The sequence below is a fragment of the Anarrhichthys ocellatus genome, unplaced genomic scaffold, assembly GCF_004355925.1.
Source record: "Anarrhichthys ocellatus isolate YVR2014 unplaced genomic scaffold, GSC_Weel_1.0 scaffold5, whole genome shotgun sequence".
Lineage (NCBI taxonomy): Eukaryota > Metazoa > Chordata > Actinopteri > Perciformes > Anarhichadidae > Anarrhichthys > Anarrhichthys ocellatus.
The window spans coordinates 14938137-14951455 of NW_022280035.1; the positions used below are offsets into that span (position 1 = coordinate 14938137).

General features: G+C 42.4%; 1 protein-coding gene across 9 annotated transcripts in view; it reads left to right on the plus strand.

Moving 5' to 3' along the window:
* Positions 1-13319, plus strand: part of ubr4 (ubiquitin protein ligase E3 component n-recognin 4) — a 50486-nt gene that overhangs the window by 17959 nt on the left and 19208 nt on the right. For 4 of the 9 annotated variants that reach the window (XM_031844583.1, XM_031844591.1, XM_031844584.1 and 1 more), the window contains exons 34-56: positions 182-375; positions 877-947; positions 1380-1572; positions 2177-2410; positions 2558-2728; positions 2850-3032; positions 3474-3632; positions 3886-4038; positions 4224-4451; positions 4636-4793; positions 4919-5093; positions 5756-5957; positions 6224-6387; positions 6872-7088; positions 7621-7837; positions 8508-8540; positions 8830-8893; positions 9007-9141; positions 9282-9456; positions 9640-9771; positions 9997-10118; positions 10299-10410; positions 13181-13311. In XM_031844583.1, the coding sequence (XP_031700443.1) occupies positions 182-375; positions 877-947; positions 1380-1572; positions 2177-2410; positions 2558-2728; positions 2850-3032; positions 3474-3632; positions 3886-4038; positions 4224-4451; positions 4636-4793; positions 4919-5093; positions 5756-5957; positions 6224-6387; positions 6872-7088; positions 7621-7837; positions 8508-8540; positions 8830-8893; positions 9007-9141; positions 9282-9456; positions 9640-9771; positions 9997-10118; positions 10299-10410; positions 13181-13311 (3623 nt within the window). The remainder of the gene's footprint in view (positions 1-181; positions 376-876; positions 948-1379; positions 1573-2176; positions 2411-2557; positions 2729-2849; positions 3033-3473; positions 3633-3885; positions 4039-4223; positions 4452-4635; positions 4794-4918; positions 5094-5755; positions 5958-6223; positions 6388-6871; positions 7089-7620; positions 7838-8507; positions 8541-8829; positions 8894-9006; positions 9142-9281; positions 9457-9639; positions 9772-9996; positions 10119-10298; positions 10411-13180; positions 13312-13319) is intronic. The other 5 variants (XM_031844587.1, XM_031844589.1, XM_031844586.1 and 2 more) reach the window with 3 other exon arrangements.

Here is a 13319-nt window from a genome sequence, read left to right on the forward strand (position 1 = left end):
TTTTTTATATATATATATATATATATATATATATATATATATATATATTTCACCCGTTTATAGAAGTGCCTTATTTGGACTTCATCCAGGTGTAATTCCATTCAAAACACTGGCCTAATGTGTTTTTGTTTTTTTTACCAATAACTGTCAAGTAACTGATGTGCACCTGTTCCTTGATTTCAGCACGCCAGTATGCTGGAGTGCTCGTGCCACATCATCTCTTATCTGGCTGATGTGATGAATGCCTTGCGGCAAAGCAGTGGCCAAGGCACCTCAGCCATACTGATGGAGGGAGAGGAGAAGGCCATGGAAGTGGACTCTGACTGGGTGGAGGAACTTGCAGTGGAGGAGGATGATTCCCAAGCAGAGGACTCTGTGAGATCTCATCCCCTCATGTCTCCTTTTTATATGCCATGATTTGTAGATGCTCAGCATACAGACCCGAACATAAAATGCTTTGAAATGTGTTGTGAAAACTACTGCATTGAACATTAATCTAATCTACAGTTTTTAACAAATAGAAAAGACAAACGATAATAGAATTACCCCATCTGACCAATATCTGGACTATAGACTACAACACATCTAAATGCACTTTAAACCTGCTGCTAACCACTTGCCCCAGATAGATGTTTTAGTTGTCGTTTTCCTGCTGCAGGTTGAATTAGAAGGAAAATCCCTCTGGTTGAGGTGCACAGTATGCCTCTTAGTCTAGATCATGGCACTGTCCAGCAGAACAAAAATGACATATAATGGGTTTCGCCTTCTCAGTCATTTACAAAGGCGGTGTTGAACAATGTCTTTATTCAGATGCCAGGACTTGTGCTTCGGCTAAATGGAACAATACATCTTAACATGTTTGTTGTTGTTGTACAGGATGAAGACTCGCTTTGCAACAAACTCTGCACCTTCACCATTACTCAGAAGGAGTTCATGAACCAGCACTGGTAAAGAAAAGTTGATTGTTCCCTAGGATTTTGGTTTCATTCTTGAGTCAGACCATGAGTTGGTTCTTTTAATCCTGATCAAGTTAAAGGGGTTTCAGCAGGTCATGGGACGCTCTACAAACTACAAGGCTTTCACACCTGAAAACAGATTGAACATGAATCCTTTAATAACCCAGAATACAGAGGGTTATTGAAGATCCTACATACAATAGATTTACATGAATCGTAAAAGTTGTATAATAATCGGTTGCTTATATTGAAGCCAACTAGTGAAGTTCACTTAGTACTGATGAAACTGCTTCGTTGTGATTTCTTAACACTTTGTTTTATTTGTTTGTTTCCGTTATGCACATACAAGAATTCGATGCAGATGGTCGTGAGTTAAAATGCCTTTATGTAGAAATCTAGAGTCTTGTCCCTTTCATTCTGCAGGTACCACTGCCACACCTGTAAGATGGTGGATGGGGTAGGTGTGTGCACAGTGTGTGCCAAGGTCTGTCACAAAGACCATGAGATCTCCTATGCCAAATATGGCTCTTTCTTCTGTGACTGCGGTGCCAAAGAGGATGGCAGCTGCCAGGTGAGACCGAATACCTCAGGTCATCATGGGAAGAGAACAACAGCGGTAACTTTGGCTTGCAAGTCATTCCCCCATCGACTTTTATCCAGTCATTTCATTTGTTCAGTGTCATAGCTAGCCTACACCTGTGGCCAGGAGAGATAAATCATATTATCAATGAAAAGGCCAGCTTTCCTAGTTAATCTTAAAACAATGAATGTGCATATGATGTTAGTTAGCAATGTTTTCTTTGTCTTTGTGTCAATCTTGTTATTACAATGGCTAAAACTAGTTTTGTTCAAGGAGGTAACAAAGTGAAGGTATATGGAATTGGCATGCAGCTAATTCCAAATATTGATACAGTTAATAATTGCTTCAGGAATATCATGGAGTCCTTTTGAAGCCATGATTTTGTTTACCTTTTGAAGGCTGTTCAGTAAGCCTCCAACCAGCATGATCACTCTGACCTTCCTTTTGACTAAGAATATACTCCACGATGTGGAGGAGCTAGCAAAGTGAACACAAAAGCAGGTTATCCTAATTGTAGAGAAGCTAAACAAAAATATATATTGTGTCTTTTTGTATTCGATGTGCTGCCAGTTGTATACACATGCACATATCAACAATGTTGCTATTCTCACTGCTCCACTTTGTGTTGTACCATCTACAGGCCTTGGTGAAACGCAGCCCCAGCAGCGGCATGGGCTCCACCCTGAAAGAGTCGTCTGCGTTCCAGAGTGAGCTGCGTATGCCCGACAGTGCTATCCGCCACCAGAGCGCCTCGCCCTCGGACAAGGGCAAGGTCACCATCTGTGATGGCAAACCTGGAGACGAAGACAGACCTAAGAAGAGCAGTGTGTGCAAGAGCATTGAGGGCTGCCAGGAAGAGTTGGTCACACAAGTGGTGAGAGAAAATACAATTTCAGTGTGTCTGTCCATCACGTGTCTTATTGTTTGCTCAAGACTCAAATTACTTCAATTGCACAACGAAATGCAGTTGTTGTCCATTTATTTTAGATTTCAAGCTTTTGGCTCTCTTTCTCCACTACAGATGGGATCGTCCACAGCGGCAGTCATACTAGAGATGCTCATGTTTCTCATGGAAGCCATCCAGACCAACTTCCAGCAGGCGTCAGCAGTGGGAAGCAGCAGCAGGGCTCAGCAAGCACTCAATGAACTGCATACTCAGGACAAAGCTGTGGAGATGACTGACCAATTAATGGTATGAAGACCTGTTTAATTTGGAGTTGTTAGGAAAAAACCCTTTGTTCCTTAAATCTGGATCCTTTCTGTAATTCCCATCATAAACTACATTGTATGTAAATTCCTGTGCTCTTCCTCAGGTGCCCACGCTGGGCTCTCAGGAAGGAGCTTTTGAGAACGTGAGGATGAACTACAGTGGTGACCAGGGACAAACTATACGCCAGCTCATAAGTGCACATGTGTTGCGTCGTGTTGCCATGTGTGTCCTGTCGTCCCCCCATGGCCGCCGCCAGCACCTTGCAGTCAGCCATGAAAAGGGAAAAGTAAGCTTCATAACCAGTCTGCTGAATCCTGTGATAGTTATATTATTATACAATAATAACAAAAAGCTTGAGTGGACAACCTTCTTTAGAACTTGCTTTGAAATCCACAGTTGGTTTTTGTTATACCGGAGTTGAGTTACCTGTTAACGGAGCACCGCTACCAAACAAAGCTGCACTAATGCTGGACGGTTGCAAATACTTTTAAAATGAAGGCAGACATTGACCTTTTAATCGTCCAATCATTCCACGCTTTAAAAACTGTGTTGCTGTCAACATACTATTATTGTCATTGGATATATTTTAATATGAATATAAATAATACATTTAACATAAAACTTATTTTCTATTGTTTTTATAATTGCCTTATCGGTCATCAGCAGTCTGCATTTCCTTTTTTGTTTGAACACCAGGTGACCCCTTTCTCTCTCTCCCTCTTCACAGATAACAGTTCTGCAGTTGTCCACTCTCCTGAAACAGGCCGACTCGAGCAAGAGGAAGCTAACACTGACCCGTCTGGCCTCTGCTCCAGTCCCGTTCACTGTCCTCAGTCTCACAGGAAACCCGTGTAATGAAGATTACCTGGCTGTGTGCGGCCTCAAGGTCAGAAAGCCAGTTTCTTCTCAGTTTAAGATTGTTCTGTTTTGTGTGTGTTTTCTGATCCCATAGAGATAACAATGTCTGCATTTTGCTGTCTTTAGTTACCCTAAATCATAATCATGATAGAATTCAGAGTAGCTGTTCATGCTAATGTTAGCCAAGTAGCTTTAGAAGTACTTTTTTAATGAATTGCTGCTATTAAGAAATTTGGTATTTGACTGTTATTTTTGTGTCGTTCTTTCATTTTTTTCCCAAGGACTGCCATGTACTGACTTTCAGCAGCACTGGCTCAGTGTCAGACCATCTGGTGTTGCACCCTCAACTGGCAACTGGCAACTTCATCATCAAAGCTATTTGGTTACCAGGCTCGCAGACTGAACTTGCAATCATCACTGCTGACTTCGTCAAAGTAAGTATTAAGTGAATAGACTCTTTGTACGTAACTTTAGAGTATTGATTATTACTGGTGATCTGATTGAAATTATCCATTGATTTCGGAAGACACTCTAATCATGTGACTTTGATTATTCTGTGTTTTGCAGGGTAAAAAAACACTTAATAATACTTCTTTTATTTGTCTCCCTTGCCAAACAGATTTATGACTTATCAGTGGATGCTTTGAGTCCCATGTACTACTTCCTGCTCCCAAGTTCCAAGATCCGCGATGCTACCTTCCTGTTCAACGAAGAGGGGAAGAACATCATCGTCATCATGTCTTCAGCAGGTTATATGTACACCCAGCTCATGGACGAATCCAGCAGTGCCCAACATGGCCCTTTCTATGTCACCAATGTATTGGAGATAAACCACGAAGACTTAAAGGTGAGCAGGACGTAAACTTATGCAGTGGAGTTAATCCCACGAAAATGTGCGAAGTCGTAAAATGTATAATTGTTTGTTTAAAAATATGTACACAATCGCAAGCCCTACAGTGCATTCCTGCTCTCATCTTTTGGAACATTTCATTGATTACATGTTAACACAAATTCTCTCCGTGTGACTCCAGGATAGCAACGGGCAGGTAGCCGGCGGTGGCGTGTCTGTGTACTACTCCCATGTGCTTCAGATGCTTTTCTTCAGCTACAGCCAGGGAAAGTCCTTCGCTGCCACAGTAAGCCGCAGCACGAGCGAAGTGCAGAAGCTCTTCACCATCAATGTCAAAGGGTAACGCTTCTTCCACACCATATACGGTTTCTTCGCTTGCACCTGCCACTGGGTCTTGCAAATGTAATGAGTACCTGGACGAGCTAACCATGTCTCCATCTCGCTGGTCCTCCCGCCGTCTTTAGGTCGAATGGCAGCAGCAGTAAGGTATCGCCTGCTCTGTGCCAGTGGTCTGAGGTCATGAACCACCCAGGCTTGGTGTGCTGCGTGCAGCAGACAACTGGCATACCGCTTGTCATCATGATCAAGCCAGACACCTTCCTCATCCAAGAGATTAAAACACTGCCGGCAAAAGCTAAGGTAAGGGCCCCTTACTGTACTGACGTGGAAGAGCCACTACCTCTCTCCTCTTCTATCAGAAACAGCGACATATAGAATTGCATTGCTGGGCTTGGGTCTATGTTTACTTCCTGTCAGCTGATGTCATTCACATACACTGCAACAGGAAATAAACTGGGACACATTTTAAATGCGGTATCAACTGTGAAATGGTCTATGAAATGGAAAATGCTAAAAGGGGCGTGAACTCACTACAAGTGCGCTGATCTCTTGTTCGTTTTGACCTTTTCTTGTAATTCAGCCAAATATAACAAAGATGGCCACCAAAGTGGTCACCATCTGGTTTTCTAGTGCACAGATGTAGAACTCATCTGCATACGCAGAGAGTGCAGTGCGCAAATCAATGTATCCCCTCTCCGTGAGCAAGTCTGTGTACGCAAGTATGAATAGACCTATATTGAAAGCTTTAGTTCATTATGATAAAGACTTAAACGTATACTACATACTATCTAATACCACAACATACATTGAAGGGAATTAGTTAAACTTACGAAATATGATAATTAAGCTAGAAATTGTAGCAGTAATTGCTAAATCATTTACATGTTTTATCAAAAGTGTCGCCCATTCGGTTTTATCGCCATTTCTTATGGTTAACATTAATAATTTAATCTTTTCCCCAGATTCAAGATATGGTAGCTATCCGACACACTGCCAGCAATGAGCAGCAGCGTACGACCATGATTCTTCTCTGTGAGGACGGAAGCCTGCGGATCTACATGGCCAACGTGGACAACACGTCTTACTGGCTCCAGCCCTCACTGCAGCCCAGCTGTGGCATCAGTATCATGAAGCCGGTCCGCAAGCGCAAAGCCGCTGCCACTAGTGAGTAAAGGGCAACATGCATGAAAAAACAGCCTGAGCTCTGAGCATCACACTTAGACAATAGCTGCTTTTGCCAAAATACCTTAATTTTCATAAAGCATTCTGTAAACACATTTAGTAGCTTCTCAGGAGCGTTCTCAGTGAACCAGTAGCGCTCACTCAGAAACCGAAAAGTGAGGGATTGTGACAGAAAATGCTTACTTACTCAGCATATGCTGTGTGCCTTGCAAAATGTTCATATTGTAATGCAAGGATTTTACTTTCAGCCACTCGGACCTCCAGTCAGATGACTTTCCCAGTGGACTTCTTTGAACACAACCAGCAGCTGACGGAGGTGGAGTTTGGTGGTAATGACTTGCTGCAGGTCTACAATGGACAGCAGATCAAACACAGGCTCAACTCCACTGGGATGTATGTGGCCAACACAAAGGTAGGGACATTTTAATAGAATTATTCTCTGTTAGAAAAGCTGCAAGAGACTGCTGGGCTTTCTTTCTTATGTAATGGATGAATACTGTCTGGCAAGCATGCGTTTGTTTTATGGCTTTTTACTGTAAAAGCAAAAAATTGATACCAGTCGTCAAAAGGGTTGTGCCAACATTTTGCACACTGTGCTGTCTTAACAACATATTGTATGTACTGGTGTTAATGGGCTCACTTAAATCATTTGAGTATAGGTTCAAAAGTCCTCACTTGTACTGTATATAGCTTTAGTATCTTTTGCCCACCGCTGTGCAATTTAACGTGCTGTGATGCTGAGTAAAGCATTATTATGCATCCAGACTAAATGGAGCTTTTTTTGCTAAAACAGCCTGAGGCCATATATATTGTTTATACTGTAGTTGTACTGTTTTACTATTAGATAAATTGCGTAAACCACAACAAATGTTGTGATTCTGGTTGTTTTCTGCTAGCCTGGGGGATTCACTGTGGAAGCGGTCAACAATAACAGCTCAATGGTGATGACGGGCATGCGGGTGCAGGTGGGCACCCAAGCCATCGAGAGGGCTCCTTCCTATGTGGAGGTCTTTGGCCGCACCATGCAGATAAACCTGACGAGAGCCCGGTGGTTTGACTTCCCCTTCACCAGAGAGGAGGCCCTGCAGGCGGACAAGAAGCTGTCCATCTTTAGTAAGAGCAAGAATGGGCGATGATGAATTCCATCTGGCTACTTGTTGCCGATAACCTCACCACTATCCATTCATGTTTATAACTTATTACTTACTTACTTAATGTAAGTTACAGGATTTAACTAAAAAAAGTAATGCTAAAAGCACGCCATATTGTGCCTTTAGCCCACAGTCTCAAAATGATGCTATTGCTCTTGGCGCAAACATTTATACTTTGCCACATGGATAATTCCAATCAGATGCAAAAGAAAGGGGCAAATTGCACTTTATGGGCCTGTTTGCGCTGTAATATCAATATTAATATCTTTTGTGAGTCGGCCCCAAGTGACCAATCTCTCTCTGAACTTGCAGAACAACTAGATAATTAATAAGCCTCATGCATTTATTACAATAGCTAACCTCCAATTAAGCATGGTGGGTGTGAGAATATTAATTTAGTTCTGAGCAGCTTCGTTAACTTGGATCACATTGAATTTGTTGCAGACTGTTTAGAAACCATTTTCTGATGCAGTTTCCTCTTCCTGCTCTTAAAGTTGGAGCATCTGTTGACCCAGCCGGAGTCACCATGCTTGATTCAATCAAGATCTACGGTAAAACCAAGGAGCAGTTTGGCTGGCCTGAGGATCCACCGGAGGACTTCTCCTCTGCGCCGGTTAACAATGTCTGCAGTCCCAACCTCAACCAGGGCAACGGCACCACTGACGGAGACATAGCCACCCCGACCACCACCAGCGGCACCGTGCTGGAGAGGTATGAGCTTTCCACTTGGGTTTCATGACGTCAAATACAAGTTGGCTTTTACACTTCTCATGTAGTCCAGTTAGCCACACTCGTGATCTGATGAGATAGTGTTTCATTGACTTTTGAGTGATCTAGTTTATGTCAATTATATGTGAAACCTTTTATCTACAGTGTCAGATGTTGCCATACTGTTAATACGTTTGTCCTTTTAATACCTGTGGGCAAATCAATAAGCAGGATTGTTTTTTACAACATTTTATTTTGTATGATTTGTTTAAGTGTCCTAAGTTACGGTATTATTTTGTTAGATTAGCCGAACATTCCTGTGGTTGTTTTATCTATAAACAGTTTCTCAATTGGTTTTGCATGAAATGATCATAATACTAATAGATATTGTAAATATACATGTTTAAATATTGTGATAGATGTGATAGATTTTATCCATATCGCCCACTTCTAGTATATCGTTACCCTTCATGTGTCCAGCTGTGTAGTTTTAACAATGGGGGGTCGGGTTCTCTGAAGAGGATTTAGTGCATGGCTATCGTGATGTCATCTTTTCTTGCATGCTTCTCTTTTGTTCAATGAATCATTTGACTTCACTTGTTTCTTTCTGTGATCCTCACACTTTTTTTTTTTTGTTCTTTTTTTCTTTTGCTCCCAAAAATACAATAAAAAGTTGTGAAACTGAGTCCTTATCAACCTTGGACCGGTTAGTAACTGCCTTTTCTCTGCTTGTTTGTATGGTTTTGTGCACGTGTGCTACTTTGTGTGTCCATGCCTGAGACTGTGAACATGCCATGCACCATCTCCACACTTGTACAACAACTAAATGTTTTTTTATTTTTCTTGACAACATTTATTCTTGCACTCAGCATTGTTTTGGCATTTAGATCAGCACAGACTGCACCAGGTTCAGATTTGCTTTTTTTCTGTTTAATTGGCTGATTTAAGGCTAAATCTGCAGTTGGAGCGGTGTTCATCTTCTTTCTTAATTCCAGGTTGGTAGTCAGCTCCCTTGAGGCATTGGAGAGCTGCTTTGCAGTAGGTTCCTCCAGTGAAAAGGTAAACCGATGAAGATATTTTTTCTTTGTAGCCTTTTAAAAGTAACAACGCACTTGAATGAAAAATCCTCATCTTCAGGGAGCACTGTTGACTGCATGTCTTTACCTCTGTAGGAGAAGAATAAGGCTGCAGCACTGGAGTTGGCCACTCTACTCCTGTCAATGCCGACCCCTTCAGGTGTGCAGCAGCAGACCAAGGGACTTCTTGCCAGCCTGCACACCAGTCGAACCGCCTACCACACCCACAAGGTAAAAATATCATCCGATGTGTCAGACTAGACCAAAATCTCAACATTTATCAACAGTTAATCTATTAAATGTATACATTTCAGAGCAGTTACTTGTGAAGAATACAACACATACTAACAACTCTGCCTCCTTCTCATCAGGACCAGTCCCTGCTGAGTAACGCAGTGCAGTGTCTGAACAGCTGCAGCCGTGAGGGGAGGGACCTCGACCCCGACGTCTTCCAGAGACTCGTGATCACAGCCCGCTCCATTGCAATTATGAGACCCAACAACCTGGTGCATTTCACAGAAACTAAGTCACTACACCATGACTCTGGTAAGAGGCTATTCTGCTGGTGACGAATGTCGCCCAAGGCTAGGGAATAGCAATTTGTGTAAAGTATTTATATGGTTACATAATTACCCTTTCTGTTGTCATGAGGTCATGATTAACAGCTGCAGCTAAATAACCTAAAGGTCTCAATTAAAACTCATTCACGTTCTTCTCTCCTTAACCAAGAAATGACGGACGATGGGCAAAAACATGTGGATGGTGAAAGCTGTAATTTCATTACCCAGCTGATGAATAACTTCTGGAAGCTCCATTCCCTAAAACCAAAGAACGCCTTTCTTGCTCCAGCTTGTCTGCCTGGTAAGTTCAAACTTTGGGACAATGACTCGGTATAAAAAAATATATATAGGTAATCTTAATATCTAATGTGATCTTGGAAATTACATTGTCCACTCACATTTTCATGTTATGTAGAACATTTACATTTGTATACGGTCTATAAGTGATAATTAGATTTTGGTACTGCCCACCTGATTTAAAATGAGGCTCTGAGTGTGTGATTGTTCTTCTGTTCCTCTAACTAAGGCCTAACTCATGTGGAGGCAACAGTTAATGCCTTGGTGGACATCATCCATGCATACTGCACATGTGAACTGGATTACATCAATGTAGCCTCCAAAATCTATATGCAAATGTTACTGTGCACAGTAAGTATAGTATTTATATTGATCACGAGGCAGTTCAAATGTCATGTATGTACCAGGAAACAGGAAATCACTTACTATAATTTGCAGTTAGAATAGGAACTGTTACATGTACTACTGTATTTAAGAGCAGTACAGACAGACTGTCTTTAGGGAACCGTTCTGAATTTCATCTCATTTCAGGACACAGCTGTGAGCTTTGCATGTAAGCAGGCTCTGATCAGAGTGCTTCGACCAAGAAACAAACGGCGACATGTGACCCTTCCATCTCCCCCACGCTCCAACACACCGATGGGTAAGTTTTCACACAAGTTTTCATACAAACCCTCTGTTTGTATACTGTATGTTACTTGGGTATTAAAACTTATGAGTTGGTCTTAAAAGGCATTAGGACAATTACACTTTTAAAAGGTTTTCAGCATACGCATTCCATGCATGCTTTGTGTACGTAAAACCAACTGATTGTCTAAACCAGGGGTGCCCAATACGTCAATCGCGATCGACCGGTCGATCACGGAGGTAGTGCGAGTAGATCGCATGCCATTCAAAAAAAATTGGATGTCCACATGGCATTTGCCACTTGATTTTCTAACACACGGGTCACCACGTATGTGCGGTCAACCGCGCGAGCTACTGCAAATCTCCGGCGAGCTAATTAGTTAGCCTTCCAATTTATTTCTACTAAAGAAGCTAAAGCTGCAGCGCCATGATTTGGGAAACTTCCAAAACCTCGCGTCAGAGCTGGAGACTCAACGGAAGGCGTGTGCGTAACTTGACAGTGCGCGCTACACAGAGCAGATTGACAAGTGTCTGTCAGAGTTTGACAAACGCTTTCGAGACTTTGCTTTACTCGAGCCAGTTGCTACACTTATGTGCTGCACATTTCGGGAAGATATTGAGGTTGATTTACTCGCATCAAAAATTGCAACGCTGTTTCCCCTGAACTCGTCTGGAGTGGAGGATGAGATTTTGACACTGCAAGCTGACATTCAGCTGAAGTCCAGGGCTCATGGACAGTTTTCTCACAGAGGAAAAGTACCCAAACATGAGGAAATGTGATCCCTTTTTGACTGCATTATTCGGCTCTACTCATTTATGTGAGTCAGCCTTTTCCCACATGAAGAACATTAAGTCCATACACCGTTCCACCATGACTGATGATCATTTGAAGTCTGCTTGAGGCGGGCTACCAGCAGCTACTGTCCGGATTATGCAACTCTCGCCAATTCCATTCAGTGCAAGTCATCAGAGTAAGGTAGTGACCAAAAATGTACAGAATTGTATTGTGCCATAAGGGTTCATGCAGTTATGCAAGGTACGCAGATATTCAGCATTTTTAATGTAGGTAGATCATTTTGACTTGGTCATTGTAAAAGTAGCTCGCAAGCCGAAAAAGTGTGGGCACCCCTGGCTTAAACTGTCTGAGAAGTTCGAGGGAGGGCAGAGACTTTGTAGTGGGTTGGTGGTTTTGCCTGTCCTGGCTCTCTGTCCTTCTCTCCAGCCCCTGCTCACTCCCCAGACCTGCCAGTCCTGGTCACATGACATCCCCTCCCACCTACACACCTGTTCCCACTTTCCTCATCAGACCTGTAGTTTCCATAACACACACCGAAAAGATGTTACTCTACTATATTTTTGGAGTTTTCCGATAAGTAATTGTTCTTTGTATATAAGAAACATTTCACCAACAAAGACCACGCTTCTTATGATTGCAAATTAATTTGAAATAACATGACATACATCACAAAAAACATAATAAATAGAAGAACTGAAGCCACCGGGAGATAATTGACACACTTATACATGGAGACACAGGTTGTTAAATCAGGAGAAACTTAATTTACAGTGAACAAATACATTTATTAAATTGTGCAAAGTAAAGTAAAAAATTTGGAAAGTCGACACTGGTGGAGTTGTTGAAGACAGTAGGGGCAGGCTGAAGATCTAGATGATGGCATGTGGAGTGGGACTGCCCTCAGTGGAAGAAACCTTGAGCACCGGATGTGATGATGAATGGGGAGGAGGGTCACATCGGTTTGTGCTGAAATGACAGCTGACTGCACAGAAGAGAACAGGTCTTTAAAGTTTGACGGGAAATATATGTTTGGCTGAGGGAGGCCGTGGCGAAATCGCCCACAATCAGCTGATAGAGTAGGAGCCAGAGAGCGAGAGTCAGAGAGCTGTGAGTGAATGAGAGCATAACAAGACTGTCCTAATGTAGGAGGTTAGAGTAAATCCCCAAACTTTACATAGTTAATTCATTTACAACTGTATGATTATAAATACTATATTTCAAAATATCCCTCCTCTAAGCAAAGCTCTCTAAGTTGTACTGTACTTTACTCTCAGTAAATAATCAATGCTAACAATTTGACATTCAAGGAGGGATTTGGAAATCCTTAAATTATTATAGTGGCACCAAACATACTAAGCCAAATTATGAGAAATGCCAACGGGCAAAATCTATTCTGAATCCAATGTTACAGGTCAGATATGCTACTGGTTTACACGACAGGAGTTTGGTGAGAGTATATTACCCCATCATCCTACATCGGACACCGGAAGTACCGCTAACGCATGTTGGCACATGATTTGAAGACTGGCCATCCCCTTTTGATACTACTGAAACAGCAGCCCAACACAGCGACATGTCACCGTGCAGGACTCTCGCTGGAGATACACACCCGACTGTCTCTCGAGAGTCAGCGAGATACGCGACTGTCTCTCCCCGACAGTTCACGCTCACTGTCACGATCAGGATGACCAGGGAAATTACTCTTGCATATGTCACAACTACGTTAGAGGCACGACCAGCGTCCAGATATAACGATGATCCATAGAAACCAGTGAGGAGAGAAAGCACAGAGAGTGAGTGAACGAGAGCATACAAACACTGTCCGAATGTAGGAGGTTAGAGTAGATCATTTTGACTTGGTCATTTTAAAAGTAGCTCGCAAGTCGAAAAAGTGTGGGCACCCCTGGTCTAAACCAATAATTAAAACCTCTGTTGAGACTCACAAGTTGATCCAGTTCTGTTAAACCTGTTGGTTGATTTCCTTCATCAGGAGACAAGGATGATGATGATGACGACGATGCAGATGACAAAATGCAGTCATCGGTGCTGACCGGAGGAGAAGAGGGCAGACAGGAGAGTCAGGAGCAGAATGAAGTGGACCATGGCGACTTTGAGATGGTTGTAAGCAA